We start from the raw sequence: 21312 nt of genomic DNA on the forward strand, positions 1-21312 counted from the left end.
CACCCATGAGTGCCCATCAGTGCCGCCTATCAATGCCCATCAGTGCTGCATATCAGTGCCGCCTACCAGTGCCCATCAGTGCCACCAATCAGTGCCGCCTACCAGTGCCCACCAGTGCCGCATATCAGTGCCCATCGTCAGTGCCTGTCAGTGCCCGCTCATTGGTGCCACCTCATCTGTGCCGCCTTATCAGTGCCTGTCAGTGTCGCCTTATCAGTGCCCATCAGTGAAAGAGAAAAAACGTACTTATTTACCAAATTTTTTAACAGAAACAAAAGCAAAACTTTTATATTTTTCAAAATTTTAGGTCTCTTTTTATTTGTTTAGCAAAAAATAAAAACCGCAGAGGTGATCAAATACCACCAAAAGAAAGCTCTATTTGTGGGAACAAAATGATAAAAATTTAGTTTGGGTACAGTGTTGGATGACCGCGCAATTGTCATTCAAACTGCGACAGCGATGAAAGCTGAAAATTGGTCTGGGCAGGAAGGTGTATAAGTGTCCTGTATTGAAGTGGTTAATGAGTCATGCTCGGATTCGGGGCAAGATGCACAAGCTTGTTCAATGGATGGCTTTAGGCTGGGTTGAATCAGCAAAAATTTTGGTGGATAAGATGATGCTTTTAGGAATACATTCGGTAGATTCGGTGAACATCTTGGACTGGGAATAGGCTTTCTCATTTTTGAAACCCGGGCAGTATGTCAAGTGGAAATTAAATTTAGAAAAGAATAAGGCCCATATGGCTTGTCGAGGTTTTAGGCGTTTCGCAGATCTTAAATACTCCAGATTTTTGTGATCTGTGAATATCATAATTGGGTGGTTAGCGCACTCTAGCAGGTACCTCCATTCTTCAAGAGTGACTTTAATTGTCAGGAGTTCTCTGTCACCCACATCGTAGTTACTCTTGGCCTGATTCAGCTTCCTGGAGCAAAAGGCTACTGGATGAAGCAGGGCCTTTGGGCCCTAATGCAGAGAAAGCACGGCTCCAGTAGCTACTTCAGATGCGTCCACCTCGAGGACAAAGGGAATAGCTGGGTCTGAGTGTTGCAACATGGGAGCAGAGGGGAATAGAGCCTTCGATAAAAACAAGGAGAGAGGCGCCTCTGGGTACAGACGTTTTAAAACAAATATAGGTGTCAGTTCACATTTAGGCAGAATGTGATAGGCATTATGGCATCATTACTGTAATGTCAAGGTGACGATCCTGAGTCCTCTTTTCCTCCGTCAAGACGATCTAGTTGATGAGATGTCCAACGCTGGATGGAGAGGTCGGCTCCGGAAGACAAACATGCACGCTGCGATGTGCGATGTGCTATGTGCTGGCAAGCCGCGCTCCTTTGAGCACAGCTTGCCAGCACACTGCAGCGCACATGCTCATGAAACGCATCCACTTCTGGTGACGTCATCCCCTGCAGCCATCTGCAACTTGCGCCTCATGCCTCATCCTAAGTTTGTCTTCCAGAGCCGGCCTCTCCATCCAGTGGCGGACATCTCATCATCTTGATCGTCTTGACGGAGGAAATTAGGAAAATGTTGGAATGTCGCGGGGGCATTACATAATTACATAGTTAGTCAGGTTAAAAAAAGAAACAAGCCCATCTAGTTCAAACAAATAAATAAATAAAAAATAATATCATACATCCCATATACCCAATCCTATACAGGAAGTCCCCGAGTTACGAACACAATAGGGACTGTAGGTTTGTTTGTAAGTCGAAGTTGTTCGTAAGTCGCAACACTGCATTTGTAAGTGTAACTTCCGGTCGGAACACTGCATTTGTAAGTGTAACATCTGCCTGTGCATGGATGTGGGATGTTGCAGGTGCTTGTTATCTGGGGCTCTTCTGGCCATGCAGTACATGTAGTACTGCAGTATGGGATGTGTCCGGAGGTATCCAGGAACAGCGTGGAGCACAAGTGGCCGGCACTGTTCGTAAGTAGGAGTTGTTCGTAACTTTGGTGTTCATAACTCGGGGACTGCCTGTACCCACAGTTGATCCAGAGGAAATGTGTGTTGACCGTAAAGTGAATAACTCAACACCGAGTTCACTATATGGACCCCTTATATATGTGTACATGTTGATCACAGTAGCAGTGCATCCATAAAGGGCGCAGGAGCACCGCCTCCTCTCTCCTGGCACCGCTCTATCACCATAGATAGATTCATGCACTGCATGAATCTATCTATGGTTGACGATGACCCTCCCTATTCAGGTGTCCGGCCCCTTTTCAGGGGTGTTTTTTGGAAGCACCTGATTAGAGCTGTAGACTCTAATAGGCGCCCAAAAAGGTGAACAGCGGGCACAATGCTGTGTGTTCGCTGTTCACTCAGCTGCGTGTTAACAAAGTGAAGGAATTCGCTTTGCTAACACTGAACCACCTCTCAGCCAATCAGGTGCTTGGGTCTGTTACCTGTCACCTGACTGGCTGAAACGTCAGGCACTGTGATTGGACGCCTGATAGAGAGGACAGAAGAAGACATCAATGAGCCTGCAGGACACCGCCGCTGACCCACTGCGAGACAGGCAAGTGCTGGGTGATGCACACTGGCAGCATTTGATGGGGCACAGTAGCGGAATTGATGGGCACACTGGCAGCAATTGATGGGGCACAGTAGCAGCAATTGATGGGCACACTGGCAGCATTTGATGGGGCACAGTAGCGGCAATTGATGGGCACACTGGCAGCATTTGATGGGGCACAGTAGCGGCAATTGATGGGCACACTGGCAGTAATTGATGGGTACAGTAGCTGCGTTTGATGGCACAGTGGCTGTGCTTGATGGACACAGTGGCAGCATTTGATGGCACAGTGGCTGCGTTTGATGGGCACAGTGGCTGCATTTGATGGGCACAGTGGCTACGCTTGATGGCACAGTGGCGGCAATTGATTGGCACAGTAGCTGCGTTTGATGGCACAGTGGCTGCAATTAATGTTTTTTTTCAGTTTGTTTGCGCCCCCCCTCCCCCCCAAAAAAATTTTGAGCACCAGCCACCACTGGTTGATCATATTCCCCCTTAATCCCCTCTTCTCAAGAGAGAATAAATTCAGTTCCTCAAATCTTTCCTCATGAACTGGTGCCCAAAACTGAACTTCATATTCCAGATGGGGTCATACTAATGATTTGTACAGGGGCAAAAGGATATCTCTCTCTCTGGAGTCCATACCTCTCTTAATACAAGAAAGGACTTTGCTCGCTTTGGAAACTGCAGCTTGCCATTGCATGCTATTATTGAGCTTATGATCTACCAAAACCCCCAGATCCTTCTCCACTATGGATCCTCCCAGTTGTACTCCCCTAGTATGTATGATGCATGCATATTCTTAGCCCCCAAGTGCATAACTTTACATTTATCAACATTAAACCTCATATGCCACATAGTCGCCCAGTTAGACAGTGCATTAAGGGCGGCTTGTAAGTTGGAGACATCCTGGACGTTATTCCACTGCATAGTTTGGTGTCATCTGCAAAGACTGAAATGGTACTTTTAATCCCAGACCCCATATCATTTATAAAGGTATTAAAAAGTAAGGGTCCCAAACTGAACCTTGGGGTACACCATTGATAACCTTAGACTATTCAGAGCATGAATCATTAACCACTACTCTCTGAGTTCGGTCTTTCAGCCAGTTTTCTATCCATTTACAAACTGATGTTTCCAAGCCTGTAGACTTTACCTTACACATGAGCCGTGTGTGGGGAACTGCTTTTTCAAATGCTTTTGCAAAATCCAAGTATACCACGTCCACAGTCACGCCTCTGCCCAAGGTTTCACATACCTCTTCTTAAAAAGAAATCAGATTTGTTTGACAACTTCTGTCTTTCGTGAATTCATGCTGCCTGTTGCTTAAAATATTTTTTTCCAGCAAGAACTCAGCTATGTGGTCTTTTATTAAACTTTCCAGTATCATCCCAACTTTAGAAGTTAAATTAACAGGTCTATAGTTACTTGGTAAATACTTTTTTCCCTTTTTAAATATAGGCACCACATTGGCCCTACGCCAATCCAGTGGTACTATTTCTGTCATTAATGAGTCATTAATGAGTCAGTGGGGAAGCTGATGACTCATCGATTGTTAAGGACACAGCCGCCGGCTTCCCGGCCCCCTCCTTAGCAACCAGTGTAAAAAAAAACGCAAGACGCAAATCGCGGTAAAATTGCTGTAAAAGCGTGTGTCCAAAAACACGGCAAGCACTGCAAAAGCACTGCAGAAACACTCAAAAGTAACATGCATAGATGTGAATCGAGCCTTAGTCTTGGAGAGCAGCCCTCATTCTTGTAAAATTTGCTCTCTTAAAGTTAAGTGTTTTTATCTTTCCCGTATGTGTTTTTTGCTTACAGCTTACAACAAATGAAATCATGTTATGGTCACTGCTACCCAGATGTTCCTTTATGTGAACATTAGTAATAAGCTCTGCATGGTTTGAGTTTACCAGGTCCAACAGAGCATCATTCCTAGTTGGGACCTAAATAAACTGGACCCTAAAATTGTCCTGTAATAGGTTTTTAAATGTTTGCCCTTTAACTGTGCCATTGCCATTACTCCAGTCAATTTCCGGGTAGTTAACCACTTAAGGACCAGCCGCCGTCGTCAGTACTTTGACGCTAAATACCGTTGTTATGGCAGCAGCTAGCTGCCATAACCCTGGTATTTTTTAAAATGCTTTCAGATAAAAGTGGTCTCAGTGGCAGATTCGCCACGAGATCACTTTTATCGGTGGCGGGAGAGGACCCTCCCCCCTCCGGTCGTCTCCGCCGCTTATCACAGCCATCGCGTCCGCTCCCCTGTGAGGCTGGATGCCGAGTGAGAGATAGAGCCCCACTCGGCTCCATAGCATTGGATGGCGAAAGCAACATCAAACTTCACTTCAGCCCAATGCTCTTAAAGGGGAATTATTATTTTTTTTGTAAAAAAAAAAGACATTTATTTATTTATTGCATTTTAGTTTAAATATGAGAACTGAGGTCTTATTGAACCCAGATCTCACATTTAAGAGGTCCTGTCATGCTTTCTTTCTATTACAAGGGATGTTTACATTCCTTGCAATAGGAATAAAAGTGACCCAATTTTTTTTTTTAAAGGACTGTGTAAAAATAAAAAATAAAAAGTAAAATAAATAAGAAGAAAAATAAAAATAAAAAATTTAAAGCACCCGTCCCGCCGAGCTGGCACGCAGAAGCGAACGTATACGTAAGTCGCGCCCGAATATGAAAAAGGTGTTCAAACCATACATGTAAGGTATGTCGTTATCGTTTGAGTGAGTGCAATAATTCTAGCCCTAGACCTCCTCTGTAACTCAAAACTGGTAACCTGTAAAGATTTTTAAACGTCGCCTATGGAGATTAAGGGTAAAAGTTTGTCACCATTCCACGAGCGGGCGCAATTTTGAAGCATGACATGTTGGGTATCAATTTACTCGGCGTATCATTATCATAAGTCAAAAAAGTGTTTTGTTTTTTTTTTTAAATTGCGCTAGTAAGACCGCTGCGCAAATACAGTGTGACATGTATTGCAACGACCGACATTTTTTCTTAAGGGTTTCTGAAAAAATATATATAATGTTTGGGGGTTCTAAGTAATTTTCTAGCAAAAAAAAAATGATTTTAACGTGTAAACACCGAGTCTGAAAAATAGGCCCGGTCCTTAAGTGGTTAAAATCACCTATTATTATCACCGTCCCAGCCCTTGTAGCCCTTCCCATCTTTGCAAGGAGCTGAGTCTCCACCTCCTCATAAATAATGGGTGGGCTATAACAAACTCCAATGATTAACTCCATCTATATGCAGTTCCACCCATAATGCTTCAGCCACACCACACTCTCCATCAATTAGGTCCTCATTCACACTCGCTTTGAGATTACTTCTCACATAGAGACAGACCCCGCCACCTTTCCTTTTTACCCTGTCTTTCTGAAAGCGTGCATAGCCAGGAATATTAATAGCCCAGTCATGTGAGAAATGAAGCCAAAATTCAGCAATACCGATTACATCATAGCTCTCCTCATCCACCAGAGCTTTCAACTTACCTATTTTGCTTGGCAGACTCCTGGCATTGGTGAACAAACACTTTATTGCATTATTGCATTTTGCTCTGGTGTTTTGCCATATCTTTTTTAGTAGTACAAATAGCACTATAATTTCCAATGGTTGTTTGCAACATGGGAACCTTCTTGTCACCTGTTACATAGCCCAAAGGGCATCACAAGGTACTCGAAGTAACCAAAACGTCTTCGGAAGGTGGTCTCCCACTCGTCACCTTCCTCAATACGAACCAGGTTGTAGGCCTCCCATAAGTCCAATTTTCTGAAAACCCGAGCTGTTCGGCACCTTTGGAATAACTCAGGAATGAGGGGAAGTGGGTATCTGTTGCTGATGGTAATTTTATTAAGTTCCCTATAATCAATGCATAGTCTGAGAGAACGATCCTTATTCTCGACAAAGAAGATGGCGGCTCCAGCAGGTGAAAAAGAGGGACGGATTAATCCTTTGGCAAGATTTTCTATATATTGTCAGAGGGCCTCCAGCTCCAGCTCGGATAAAGGAAAGATTACCCAAAGATTACCCTAAGGGTACTTCTGCTCCAGATAGCAACTAAATCGGGCAGTCATAGGCCCGATGCGAGGGCAGAGCATCGGCACCCTTCTTGTTAAAAACATCAAGGAAATCAAGGTAGACTGAAGGGACAGCATGACAGGTTTTCGATGTATGTTGAACAGAGAGACATACTAAAGGTTTGACAGGCGTGGGGACGCCACAGTGTTGGTGACAGAAGGAAGATGAGAAGATGATGTCTCCCTTGGGCCAGTCGAATTGCGGGTAGTGGGCTCGCAGCCAGGGTATCCCTAAGATGGCTGGGAATATAGGAGACCTGATGATGTCAAAGCAGTGTAATTCCTGTTGACCGGCATCTGTGGTGGTAAGCACAGGGATAGTCTCCTGAGTGACAGGTCCAGAGCTGGGAGCAGTGCCATCTGCCAAATGTATGTCAAGTCCTTGTTCCTTCAGTTTCAGGGGTATGCGCAAATTCTTGGCGAGTTTAATGTCCAAGAAGTAGCTACAGGCTCCAGAGTCAACAATCGCCCGCAGCTTGACTTCCCTTCCAGCCACCTGCAGAAAAATGGGGAGAATTACATGAGTTGATACAGTCCCGGATAACTGGAGGTATGAGGGTTGTGGAAGGCTGGGGCGAACAGGACAACTGCGAAGGAAGTGCGCATAGCTTATCAGTAGAGACACAAGTTACCTTCGTAACAGTCACCTGCGTGCTCTCTCTTAAGGGGTTAAAGCTGGGCGGAGTAGGGCAATTTGCATGTGTTCCTCGTCAGAAATATTGATGGACTGGGGAACAGAGCCTGGGGTTGTTGGTCCTGGAACTGAGTGCGTTAGGACCGTCGCTCCCGCAGCCATCGGTCTAGTTGGATAGAGACTTGAATGAGATTCTTTAATGACGCGGGAGCCTCAATCTTAGCCAACTTGTCCTTGAGAGTCTCAGATAAGCCTTGCCGGAACTGGTATTTTGGGACAGCATCATTCAACCAGGTATCAGCTGACCACCTGCGAAACTCCCTAATATAATCCTCCATGGGTTGTGTGCCTAGAGCATGAAGGGCAGACTCTGTGGTGGAAGTCCGCTGTGGATTGTCATATAGGGTAGCCATAGCTTTAAAGAAGGTGGCAACTGAATCCAGTACTAAGTTCTTTTGCTCAAGGAGGTTATGAGCCCAGGACTGTGGTTCATCTGACAAAAGTAAGATGATGATACCCACCTTGAAGGTCTCAAGAGAAAAGGTCCTTGGTTGCAGGGCAAAGTAAAGTTCACAGGCATTTTTGAAGGCCCTGAATTTCCATCTGTCACCTGAAAAGTGCTCAGGAGTGGGAACTCTGGGCTCCGGAGGAGGTAATCCCACAGTAGGTGAGGCTGTAGCAGGAAGACTGGCCTTTGGAGCAGAGACAGTGGAGCTAGTAGCTTGGTTAGGATCCACAGGAGTCATGGAGGCAGTGAGGGAGTGAAGGCATCCTTCCAGCTGAAAAAAGCCATCTTGTAAGCTCTAGACTGCTTGTGTAAGAGCCGTCATCTGCTGACATATGGCCTCCAATGCAGAAGAACCTCTCTCGGCCTCAGACATCTTGGCTGGCTGATACTACCACCACGTACCTGGTGCTGGAGGCCAATGGAGAGAGAGGGCTTTTTTTGTGGCTATGTTCCAGACCCCCCTGAGGGTGTAAACAGGAGAGGTCAGGCCCAAAGTAGCATGTGTCGCCTTCTGGACTGTGTGCAGGAGGTTCCTGAGTACAGCTGGGGTGCTGGCATAGAATCAGCAGACAGGTGTGCCCGTGTGGGTTTGCAGGACTCTGATAGTGCTGAGACTAGCGAATAGTCAGAAGAAAGCCTAGGTCAGGAGCCAGGTGGGTATCAGATGTGGTCAGATGGATAGCCGAGGTCGTACACAAGAAGCAAGCAGGAGACAGATCGATAACAGGATACACAGGAACAGGACTATCACAGAGATAACACACAGGACTATCACAGAGATAACACAATGGAGGAGCCGAAGATCAACCAGCAACTGAAATCACTGGCAGCTTCCTTATATAGGCCCATGTGAAGTGCTGTTAAGATGCTGGGTTCTAGAGCCCTTTTCCTATTCAAACGTTCTTTCAAAAATGACTGGCCAGACGTGTCTGCAAAATCACATAGTACCCATGCACATAAGTCGTACTTCTACAATCCAATCTAATTAGACCAACTTGAGTAAGGTCCAATTATGCCCCTGTACAAATCATTAGTAAGACCTCATCTGGAATATGCAGTTCAGTTTTGGGCACCAGTTCTCAAAAAGGATATCGGGGAACTGGAGAAAGTGCAGAGAAGGGCAACCAAACTGATAAGAGGCATGGAGGAGCTCAGCTATGAGGAAAGATTAGAGGAACTGAATTTATTCACTCTTGAGAAGAGGAGATTAAGGGGGGATATGATCAACATGTATAAATATATACGGGGTCCATATAGTAAACTTAGTATTGAGTTATTCACTTTAAGGTTAACACTGAGGACAAGGGGGCACTCTTTACGTCTAGAGGAAAAGAGATTTCATCTCCAAATACGGAAAGGTTTCTTCACAGTAAGAGCTGTGAAAATGTGGAATAGACTCCCTCCAGAGGTAGTTCTGGTCAGCTCAGTAGATTGCTTTAAGAAAGGCCTAGATTCTTTCCTAAATGTACATAATATAACTGGGTAGTAACATTTATAGGTAAAGTTGATCCAGGGAAAATCCGATTGCCTCTCTGGAATCAGGAAGGAATTTTTTCTCCTGCTGTAGCAAAGTGGATCCTGCTTTCCTGGGTTTTTTTTCGCCTTCCTCTGGATCAACTGTGGGTATAGGATTGGGTATATAAGATTGTATGATATTTTTTATTTTATTTTTTTTTTTATGGTTGAACTAGATGGACTTGTGTCTTTTTTCAACCTGACTAACTATGTAACTATGTCTATGGGCATGTTGAATGTTGAATGCTAATATCTTCAGGCACCTTGACTCAAGAAGCAATCTGCAGATGCTCATAGACATGAGAATTGTAATCCACAATCATCTCTGACATGTTTCACAATTAAGAACACTTTTTCAAAGATGTGTACTGAGAGAAATATGGGGGGGGGGGGAGTGATTGTTGCTAACCTCAACATAAAACACAAGCTGTTTGGCTGTCCTGCAAGTCTAATGGCTTCTGTAAATTCTTTCTCACTTTCCAAGAACAAGTATGCCATAAGTTCATTTTGAAATAATTTGAAACAAGTATTTGAGCTTGTCCTGGATTAGTAACTCAGAAAATATTGAGGCAACTAGATCAGTGGCAGCAAGGCTACTGGCATTTATCAAGAAGAGATCAGCAATGGCAACTTGCATATTGCATTCAGTCAGTGGCGTCTCCAGCTTTCATATTTAGGGGGGGGCACATGGGGGGACAGGGACAAAAGTAGGGGGGCAACTATAAAATGCAATTATATATATATATATATATATATATATATATATATGTATATATATATCCTGGGGCCCTTTACTACGATCCCACAACGGCCCTTTCAAATGTTCTGCAGTGAGCTCCCTTCCTACTGTATTGGGGCCCCCCCCAGGGTGGCGGAAAACAAGAGATATATGTCACCAGCATACCAAGAAAATATAAGGGTCCAAAGCAGTGGGAGAACTATCAGGGTTGCAAAGGTTGTCTTGCCACTGGGCCCTGGTGTTCTGCCACTGTGGGGTTCCCCAGCCTCCCCTTGCTGTCCTGCCCCTGCTATTGACAGCACTGGTCTGGCATCTCTTGGAATTTACAGACTGGTTCTCCTGTCCTAAGGACAGGAGAAATCAGTGTTTTTTCAGTAACTGAAAGTCCTGGTGGAGTCCTTCCTGCAACTCGCTCTTCTCCCTGCCAATGAGGATGCAGGGGAAGGAGCAGATCGGGCGGCCATGGTTGTGCGAGCGCTCGCATTATGCAGTGTCAGTGAGCAGAGGGAGGGGGAGGAATCACCCACAGAAACTGACTGGGGACGCTCTCCCTCTTAGACATTGCCTTTTTGTAAAAAAAAAATGTTTATTTTTTTTAATTGGGGGGCACATGGTGGGGCACAGCATAATGTTGGGGGGGTCAGGGCCCCCTCTGGCCCCCCCTAGGGATGCCATTGCATTCAGTACATGTTTGTTTTAAAAAAAATAGATTAATGCTATTATTGAGACCCCACTTCTATTCTACATAAATTACCTTTTCTGGCTGTTCAGACAACAATTAAAGGATTAAAATAAAACATCAAAGGGGTCTTTTCATAATATATCACACCATAATATAAAATGTAATTAGACAATCTGTCACAGTGCCTTGCAAAAGGTTTCACACACCCCCCCCCCCCCACCTTGGCATTTTTAATGTTTCGTTGCCTCACAACCTGGAATTAACATGGAGTGTTTGAGGATTTGCATCATTTAATTTACAGAACATGCCCTCAACTTGGAAGATGTTTTTTTTTTATTGTGAAGCAAACAACAAATAGGACAAAATAACAGAAAAGTCAATGTGCATAACTATTCACCCCCCTAAAGTCAATACTTTGTAGAGCCACCTTTTGCGGCTATTACAGCTCGCTTTGGATAAGTCTCTATGAGCTTGCCTCATCTTACCACTGGGATTCTTGCCCATTCCTCCTTGCAAAACTGCTCCAGATCCTTCAAGTTGGATGGTTTGCGCTTGTGAACAGCAATCTTTAAGTCTGACCACAGATTTTCTATTGGATTGAGGTCTGGGCTTTGACCAGGCCATTCCAACACATTTACATGTTTCCCCTAAAACCACTCAAGTGTTGCTTTAGCAGTGTGTTTGGAGTCATTGTCCTGCTGGAAGTTGAACCTCCATCCTAGCCTCAAATCACACACAGAGTGGTACAGGTTTTGCTCAAGAATATTCCTGTATTTAGCACCATCCATCTTTCCCTCAACTCAGACCAGTTTTCAGTCCTGACTGCTGAAAAACATCCCCACAGCATAATGCGGACAGTTTTCTTTGGGTGATGTGATGTGTTGGGTTTGCGCCAGACATAGCGTTTTCTTTGATGGCTAAAAAGTTCAATTTTAGTCTCATTAGACCAGAGCACCTTTCTCCATACATTTTGGTAGTCTCCCACATGCGTTTTCGCAAACTCAAAACGTGCCATTTTGTTTTTTGCTGAAAATAATGGCTTTTTTCTGGACACTCTGCCATAAAGCCCAACTCTATGGAGCGTACGGCTTATTGTCGTCCTATGTACAGATACTCAAGTCTCTGCTATGGAACTCTGCAGGTCCTCCAGGGTTACCTTAGGTCTCTGTGCTGCCTCTCTGATTAATGCCCTCCTTGCCCGGTCCGTGAGTTTTGGTGTGCGGCCGTCTCTTGGCAGGTTTGCTGTTGTGCCATGTTCTTTCCATTTGGTTATGATAGATTTGATGGTGCTTCTAGGGATCATCAAAGATATGGATATTTTTTTTATAACCTAACCCTGACTTGTACTTCTCAACAACCCTGTCCCTTACCTGTTTGGAGAGTTCCTTGGTCTTCATGGCAGTGTTTGGTTAGTGGTGCCTCTTGTTTAGGTGTTGCAGCCTCTGGGGCCTTTCAAAAAAGGTGTGTATATGTATTGACAGATCATGTGACACTTAAATTGTACACAGGTGGACATCATTTCACTAATTATGTGACTTCTGAAGGCAATTGGTTGCACCAGAGCTTTTTATGGGCTTCATAACAAAGGGGTGAATTTATTCATTTTTTTATTTCTGAAAAATAGTTTTATGTATATATTTCTCTAATTTTACTTCACCAACTTAGATTATTGTCTTCTGATCTATCACATAAAAGTCAGATTAAAAAAAAAACATTGAACTAAAGGCTGTAATGTAACAAAATAGGTAAAAAGACAAGGGGGTGAATACTTTTGCAAGGCACTGTAAATGTTTTTATTAGTATTTTTCTGGTAACCGAGTAGAGCTAAAAAAGAAATATATTATTCCGCCGTTCTTCTATTTCTCAATGTGCTTTATCTTCAAGTGACATCAATTGTCTTACGTAAGCGTGTCCACAATAACATCCAATGTCATCTGTAATATTGTGCTCAGCTCGAGAGCCTTTTTTTAGATCAACTAAAAAGAACTTGGTGACGTGCTAATGCTTGGCTGCTAAGAGTAAGGATTTACAGATTAGATTTGAAAGGATATATACTAAAACTGGGTCAGATTTGTCACCAGGAGTTACTAATTTTATACATCTTCATACTTCTAATTTTCCCATATTACACAGGCTGCAGAAATCAGAAAGACTGACATTAAAAAAAGGTGTTTATGCTATTTTTTTTTCAACATTTTGTCATAGCAACCTAGTAGTTGATTTATGTAATCTGAGGAAGGAAGGAAAAGCCAATTTTTTTTTGTTAAAAAAGATGATGAAATGTTGCAGGTATTTGATACTAATTACATTTCTCTGGGACCTATAGCTACTAAGCATGCGCATGTAATACAGGAGCCAACAGGGTTTTTTCAACAAATGACTTGTTTTGCTAATGTATGCAGGTGCCTATATTTCTTGTTAGAAACTAGGGAAGAATTAAAAGTAACATGGCACCCAAAACACTACGCAAGTAATGTGTTGGCGAGATTTATGTGTTACTGGAGAATCAGGTAATTTGTAACCATCTACCCAGTAAACTGGTAAAGGGGTTCCCCTGGATTCTGTACCTACTCCCTACAACACAGAAATAGTACAAATACACACCCAAGATTAAGAAAAGGTTTATTAGAAATAATGTTAAAACCCCTTGCTTGGTTCAACATTTGAACGTGGGTGTTGTTTTGTGTTGCATAACTGTGTTGCATAGGAATTCCAGTAACTATGCAGGGGATGAGATGACTATCTCCAGTTAGGACACATGACTGACTGAGGTTTTGAATTAAATCCAAAATGTTACAATGTTAATAAAAACATACTTAAAGTGTAACTAAACCCACAATAGTAAAATCAGTCTGTATATGCACTAAGCATGCTTGTTATACTCACGGTGGAACCCAAGGAGTTAATCCTCTGCATTGTGTAAAAAGGGCACTTGATCCTGTCTTTTCTGTTTCTCCCCTTCTTGCACAGTCCCCAAACAATCTCCTGATAGAACAGAGCCTTGGGGACAAGCTGCACATGCGCAGTTTGGTGTGTATTGCTAGAGAGTTTTTTTTTTGAAGAGTGCATGTGATTATCAGCACTGTCCAGACAGAGGGTCAGGGGTCCTGCAGCCCCATATGACATTCAAAGGAGAATGAAAACGCCTCCTACAAGCTTTAACCAGATAATGATAAAAGTCACAAGACTGCTATAAACCGCTGATGAGAAAGGGTATTTAGCAGTTTATATTTACTAAAATATTTGCATTTCCATGTTCTATGTATTGTAGGAGACCAGATATAGTGAATGCAGGGTCCTGGGTTTAGTAACACTTTAATGCTGCTCATAAACTAAATTGTGACTTTTGGAATACTTGGGTATAATATCATGAAGTAAATATATATATTTCTGTTGCAGAAATTAATTGCTACGTTTTCTGCCAAAAGTTAAAAATTGTGTTGTGGATGAATGTGAAGTGTTATTCAATCCTCCTCCAACGTAGGTATTTGATTACAGGGATCAATGTTGCAAGGGGGTAAATGATTTATGGTGGAAATTTTTAAAGTGTATTACTGCTAGTCTATTTAGATATAGATGACTGAAGCTCCTAATAGTCTTCTCAGAATAATACATCAATGGATAAATTATCATAATACCAATTCATCAGTCATATTTCCAGTATTACAATAGCAACATAAAATGGATTACCTTTGTACTTGTTTAATTTGAATCTCTCTGCCTTGTCTATTGCAAAAGATAAATCTTTACTCTCCACTGATTTTGGTCGTCTCCTTGAGAATGATCTCCAAGCTAATAGCTCATTATCCATTCCAGAATAGTCCTGAAAATGTAAAAGTAAATACTGTGTAGATCTACATATTTGTTTGCCAGGAACCCTAATTAAATGTTGAATATCAATTACAAAAGAGTAAATAAATTAAAGTAAAACATACTTTGCTTACCATCATTTTGGCAACATTACTTTGGAAATTGCTGAAGCTACTAGTTGCCAAGATCAAATCCATCTTATTTTCAACTAGATTAAAGGTATGATTGACAAAATGTGTCATTTCTGCCGAGAGTTTAACAGGGTCACCTACAAAATATAGAGCAAAATTAGCATATCTATTATTCTGACTATATAGGTTGTATAGTAGTTATATCTGCTTGCAAGCAGTGAAAGGCACATGCCTATGTCTATAGTATATTTATTGAATGTTTGTATTGTCATATTTGATACAGTTATTGCGAGGTTAGACAAAAGTTATTGTTATGTCACTGCTGATGGTATACAACTGTGCATTGCAGTATATTTCATTATCAATGAATTAGTTGTAAGAGCACCAACATCTATTATAGTTATTGGTGGAAGGCTGAAAAAAGTAGTAGACCTGATATCAGAGGAAAAAAATGTAATTACCTTTTATTTAATTCTCCTATCTATTTAGACAAAAAGCAGATTCCTGTTCCATTGCATTGGTGAAGTGAGAAACAACATATGTGAGGTGAAAAATAAACTAAGGAAATGATATAAACTAGTTTATGAAAATGGGAGCTTTGGTCTCTGAAGCAAATGTAGCACTCCTTCCCATGAGAGCTTAAAGGGTTCGTGGAACCATCCGATGAGCACAATCACTATGTACTTCAGCACTCCCAAATAAAGGCTAATGCAAGAGAACAGGACACATCTCAAAGATTTGCGTCAGCCAGCATTCTCAAGTGCTTGTGTGTACAACACATGCATCGTTCCATATGATTCATTAAACCCTCCAGGCTGCTGTGCACTGCTTTACTCTGTTTGCATTAACCCTAAAGCAGGGTTTCTCAACCAGGGTTCCTCCAGAGGTTGCTAGGGGTTCCTTGAGCAATGAGCAATTTCTGCCACTCAGATAAGTTTTCACTGACACCATTGATCTTTTTAGCTATCTGTAAGGGGGGAATTCTTCTCAATGACCACGGGTGTAAGGAGCATTATTCCCATTGACCATCACACTAATATATCATGAGTTGTAGATATAGTATTTTTTTTTAGGAGTTCCCAGAGACCAGAAAGTTATTTCAAGGGTTCCTCTGTGTTGAAAAGGTTGAGAAAGGCTGCCCTAAAGTCTGGCTTAGTGGTTTAATGGAGGTAGCCTAAGGATTTCAACCCTAATAAAAAGTAAGAGGGGAGCATGAAAAGCATAAAAAATAAGGCCGAAGAAAGCATATATAAGACTGAGACTCCCTAGCACAATTACAGGCAGGGTCTTCATATGCACACATTATAGACATTATGACACAATACCATTTTATAACAAGTAGATAACCATTTCAGATCTGTAAAACCTTAAATTGTGGTTTCAGGTTTGTTGTGTTTAAGAAGAGGAAGAGTAAACATCAGAAACAATGAATGTCTTTTTTCCCTGGAAATCCCCATAACATCTTTAGGACTTGTAAATTATTTAGTGCACATTAAGACTAAGGATATGGGGGGGGCGTGGCCGGAAGCGGACGGAGATGAGTGCGGTGGAGTGAGAGCTTGTGTCCACCCTGCTCCGGGGTATGAAAACCTTGTGGATAGCCCGGTTTCCTCGGGATAAAATGCAGGCGCTTATCCATGGCTTTCCCTGCTGTGCCGCTTAGGTATAGTGTCACTGCTGTGCACTGTTGGCTGGAACTCTGAGTTGTTTCGGAGCATAGTGGAGGAGGAGTGAGACAGACGAGGGAGAGCGGGGCTCGGCTGCCGGCGGGTGCGTTTGGAGAAGGAGGACGCTGAGTGTCAGAAGCCGTCAGAAGCAGGAACATCACTGTGCGCAGAAAGTACTGGGGTCGTGAGAAGTGCTGACGTGGAGGTCGGAGTCAGGCTGGGGTGACGGTAAGAGGAGAAAGGAGGCAGCTGTTAAACAGCGCTCTGGAGACCTGTTGAAAACAGCCGTGGTGAACGTACAAGTAAACCTCTGGGACCGTGCCTATTCACAAAACAGACGAGAAACCTCTGCTGCAGTGTGGTATCGTATTAACCCTATCTGACTTTGCATGATGACTGTTACATTACATCTCTGATTGAATAGCAAAGGCTGCTGTGCACCATATTAAGAGCCCCTAGTAGGACTGTATAATCAATGGGGTGTTTTGGAACTCCAGGGGTGCAGCTCAATAAAGGGTGTAAGTAGCTCGGCAGCAAAAATTGTAAAGTGCAGTATAGCCCTGTGGGCGAAGAGGTGTGCCGCTAGCCCAGGGTCTCTATTGTGATCCTTGTGAGAGGGGTTAAAAAGACCTGCAATACGGAAAAAGTAGCACTTGTGAATGTATGCCTCTCTCCCCTCTCTTTGGGATGTAAACAGCATCAAATATCATTCAGATATTAGCACAACTACACCAGGTGTTGGCGTGGGTGGAACAGTGCAAACAATCTTTTCCTCTCTGACACGGGCTGTGCAGGTGGTATAAGGATTAACTCCATAAAGTGAAAAACTATCATGTCAGGGAGAAGGAAGGGAGAAGAGCATCCCAATCATGACACTATGGGAACCCAGTCCCTGCGGTCAGCAAAAGAAAAGGAGAAGGAAAAGGGATTCCACCCTACAGTAGCAGGGGCAACAGCAGCGGCGGTTGCAGCGTCCGCTAAGTTAGAAAAAATGGTCCTGGCTACGGAGCATACCCCTAACAAAGGGGGACAGCTAGCCCAGAATAAGTCAGCAATGGACAGGAAAAGTCAAGGACAGTCGGGTCTCCACACAGGTACATCTAGTACAAAAACTTCCTCTGCAAAAGGGCCAGGAGCCTCTAGTAAAGAAATGGAGGCCTCAGCTCCCCCAATGTGTATGATAGAAGAGGAACCCTCCTTAAAAGACATTTTACTGGCAATAAATGCATGCAAGCAGTCCTTAGGGGTTTTAGGAGACCAAATGAAGGATATTAAAGAGGAGTTGACCCTAGTACGAAATGATCTCAAGAAAACAGCAGAAAGGGTGGTGGAAGCGGAAAATAGAATAAGTGTGATTGAGGATGAGCTGCTCCCTCTGAAACAAGAAGTGAAGATCTGGAGAGAAAAAATCGAGAAATTGGCGGGGAAGTTTGATGAGATGGAAAATAGACTTCGCAGGGACAATGTGAGGGTGGTGGGGGTTCCTGAGGGGAGCGAAGGTCCAGATCCGGTAGTATTCCTGGAAAACTGGCTGGTGGGGGTGTTTGGGGGTGAGACATTTACTCAACAGTTCTCAATAGAAAGAGCGCATAGAATCCCGTTCAGACCCCCCCCCGGAAACCCCCCAAGACCATTTCTAGTAAAGTTCTTAAATTATAAGGACAAAGTAAGACTCTTACTTAAAGCCCGAGAAATGGGGAAGGTCTTATATAAAGATGTAAGGATATCAATATTCCCCGATTTCTCCCCAGACCTACAGAAACGCAGAGCTGGGTTCCTGGGGGTTAAACGTAGCCTCCAGAAATTCAACGTTACATATGCCCTCCTCTACCCGGCTAAACTACGGATAAATGCACTGGGGGGAAGTCAGATTTTTGAGTCCCCTGACAGTGCGTTGGCATGGTTAGAGGATAAGAAGGATCAATTACCCAGGAAATAGTGGAGGAAAGGTGTTGAAATTAGTATACAGAAGTAGGGCACAAGGTTAAAATTATTTTTATATATTTATTCACAAAAGGAGCGGGGTTGTATTGTGAGTAGGGAAATGGTTGTAATTTTGAGAGGGGGTTTGGTTATTATAGGTTTTGTTTTTTGTTTTTGTTTTGAATGCTGGGGGGGTAGGGAGTGCGGGGGGAGGAGGGGGTTGGTGAGGTTGGGGGGGAGGGTGTGGTATGGAAGGGTAGGTGGGTATGGACTGGCCATTAAAAATGCCCTAGGGGGTAACCTAGAGTGGTATGGGGGGGAAGGGGGGATGGGGGGGATGGGGTGGGCGGGGGAGGTGGGTTAAGGGGATGAGTAATGGGAATAGTGGAATGCAATATAAGGTAGTAAGCCGCACACTCAAGGTAAAAAGTATCTATGACACACTGAATTATATAAAGTCACAAAGGACACAGATAAATACGGGGATAAAATTAAAGGTTGTAGTGAGATAATTGATTTAATGATCAATGCACTGGGTTATGTATGATATGAATAGAATTGTATTTGTTTTATGGGTTAGCACAGAGTTATTATTTTTTGAAGATGGCAAATATTCCGACACTTGGGTAAATATGGTTAAGGGAGAACTGAGGTTGGAGAGACTAGGACTACTAAAACGACAGGAAGCCTATAAAATAATAGGTACAGTGAAGATCTTCTTCCTTAAAAATATAAGGGGGGTACCCCGGACTGGGCTCTGTTGGTCTTTCTCTTCCCTGTTATGATAGCCGGATTTCAGTTTAATTAATGGGATCAAAGATAGGGTCACGGAATGTTAGGGGGATGGGCACTCCCTCTAAGAGAGCACTGGTATTTGACATGTTAGATACTTTTAGAGTGGACATTGCTTGTCTGCAGGAGACGCATCTGACAAGGGATACTATAGCCCAAATAAGAAATAAAAAATACCGGTATCAGTACCATGCGGTACACACCTCTTATTCTAGGGGGGTGGCGGTGCTAATTGGGAGAGAGGTTGCGTTCATCTGCAGGCAAAGCAATATAGATAATGGGGGTAGGTATGTTTTTTTGCATTGCATCATAGGGAGTCAGGAATGTGTATTGGCGAATATTTATAATCCTCCACCTTTTAGGCTAGAAGTTTTATATTGCTTGCTGGAGTTTATTGTGGATAAACCGAATATACCTGTCATTGCTGTTGGGGATTTTAATGTTGCAATAAATAAAGAAATAGACAGATTTCCTCCAGGAAAGGAGAGGCAGGGCTCGTATGGAAGCCGTATGGGCCAGTTTCTTGAAGAGGCAGGGATGAGTGACCTTTGGAGAATGAGCAATCCGGGGGTACAACAGTATTCATGCTACTCAGGTACACATTCCTCATTTTCGAGAATAGATCTTGTCCTAGGTAATGTTCTGGCCGCACATATTGTTGGAGATATAACTCACCAACCTAGGGGGGTTTCAGACCATTCACTGGTGACAGCCAGGATGGTTACTGGGGAAAATAAACAACGTAGCTCCTGGAAATTAAATCCAATTTGGCTTGAGTTGTTTGAGGACCCAATTGAGATTATAACCAGGTTGAGGGAGTTTATAAGCCTAAATGAGGAATCTACAGCAAGAGGGGTGATGTGGGACGCTTTGAAGGCGTTTCTGAGGGGTCTATTGATTCAGCAGGTTTCAAGAATAAAAAAAGCTTCAAAGGTGGGGGAAGAGAAGGCCAGGGAGGAGTTACGAGTAGCAGAGAGGGAGCTTGTGAGAAACTCATCCCCAGAAAATCAACAAAGGTGGGAGAACAAACAGTTAGCATATAAAGAGGTAATGACTAGGAACTCCGAAACTAAAAGGCTATTTCAAAAACAAATAACATTTGGAGAAGGGGAGAAAGTAGGGAAAATATTGGCCCATATCGTTAAATCAGACTCTCCCCCCCCCCGACGATCCCCGCTATTAGAACTAGGAACGGCGAGATTACATCCCAACCAGACAAAATAAACGAAACATTTAAAAAATATTATGAGGAATTATATAAGTCCCGGGGGCCAGCGGGAGGGGCGGCAATGGATGAATTTTTCAGGAAAATAGAGTTGCCCTCCTTGTCGGGGTTGGACATTGAGGCACTGGAGGCTCTGATAACATTAGAAGATATTAAAATAGCAGTAAAGGAACTGGCCAATAAGAAATCTCCCGGTCCTGATGGTCTCCCTGCGGAGATTTATAAGAACTACGGGGAGATACTACTACCAGAGCTTCTCAGAGTGTTTGAATGGGCATACCAGGAGGGGAAACTAACTGAATCAATGACAGAGGCCACAATAATAATGATACCTAAAGAAGGGAAAGACCCCTTGGAACCCGCATTATATAGACCCATCTCATTACTGTGCTCAGACGCAAAAATCCTGGCAAAGATTCTCGCCACTAGGCTACAAAAAATAATTCATAAATTGGTTCACCCGGATCAAACTGGGTTTATTCCCCAGAGATCAACAAGCGAAAATATTAGGAGGTTTTTTCTAAATTTACAAATACCAATTGAAAACTCGGGTTCCAGAGCTGTTGTAATGCTAGATGTTATAAAGGCATTTGATAGCCTCGAATGGGGTTTTATTTGGTATATACTGAAGGCATATGGCTTCGGCCCCTCATTTAGTAAATGGGTAAAAATTCTATACAATGGACCTAAAGCAAAGATCAGAATTAATAATGTACTCTCTAGTAAGTTTTGCTTGGAGAGAGGTACAAGACAGGGGTGTCCCTTGTCACCTCTGATCTTTGCTTTGGCAATGGAACCAGTGGCCGCTGCGGTAAGGCAAAATAGAAGTATGGAAGGCTTCCGGAGAAGGACGAGGGAAGAGAGGATCGCGTTATACGCGGACTATGTACTTATCTTCCTGGGAGATACGGAGGGATCACTCAGACAGGTGATGGGTATATTCTCAGATTTTGGGGAGATCTCGGGTCTCTCCATAAACTGGGAGAAATCGGTCTTGTTACCAATAGACCCAATTAAACAAGGTCCCTTTCTGGAAGAAACCCCACTAAAAATAGTGGAGAAAACAAAATATC

The 21312-nt window shown here is 43.1% G+C and overlaps 1 protein-coding gene across 1 annotated transcript in view; it reads right to left on the reverse strand.

Annotated features, from left to right (window-relative positions):
• The window catches only part of LOC141128154 (uncharacterized), a 152641-nt gene that overhangs the window by 65888 nt on the left and 65441 nt on the right, over positions 1 to 21312 (reverse strand). Inside the window, exons 5-6 of the mRNA XM_073615261.1 lie at positions 14636 to 14769; positions 14382 to 14514 (exon numbers count right to left, since the gene is read on the reverse strand). Of these exons, the coding sequence (XP_073471362.1) occupies positions 14382 to 14514; positions 14636 to 14769 (267 nt within the window). The remainder of the gene's footprint in view (positions 1 to 14381; positions 14515 to 14635; positions 14770 to 21312) is intronic.

Source organism: Aquarana catesbeiana, linkage group LG02 (genome assembly GCF_042186555.1).
Source record: "Aquarana catesbeiana isolate 2022-GZ linkage group LG02, ASM4218655v1, whole genome shotgun sequence".
NCBI classification, from domain to species: Eukaryota; Metazoa; Chordata; class Amphibia; order Anura; family Ranidae; genus Aquarana; species Aquarana catesbeiana.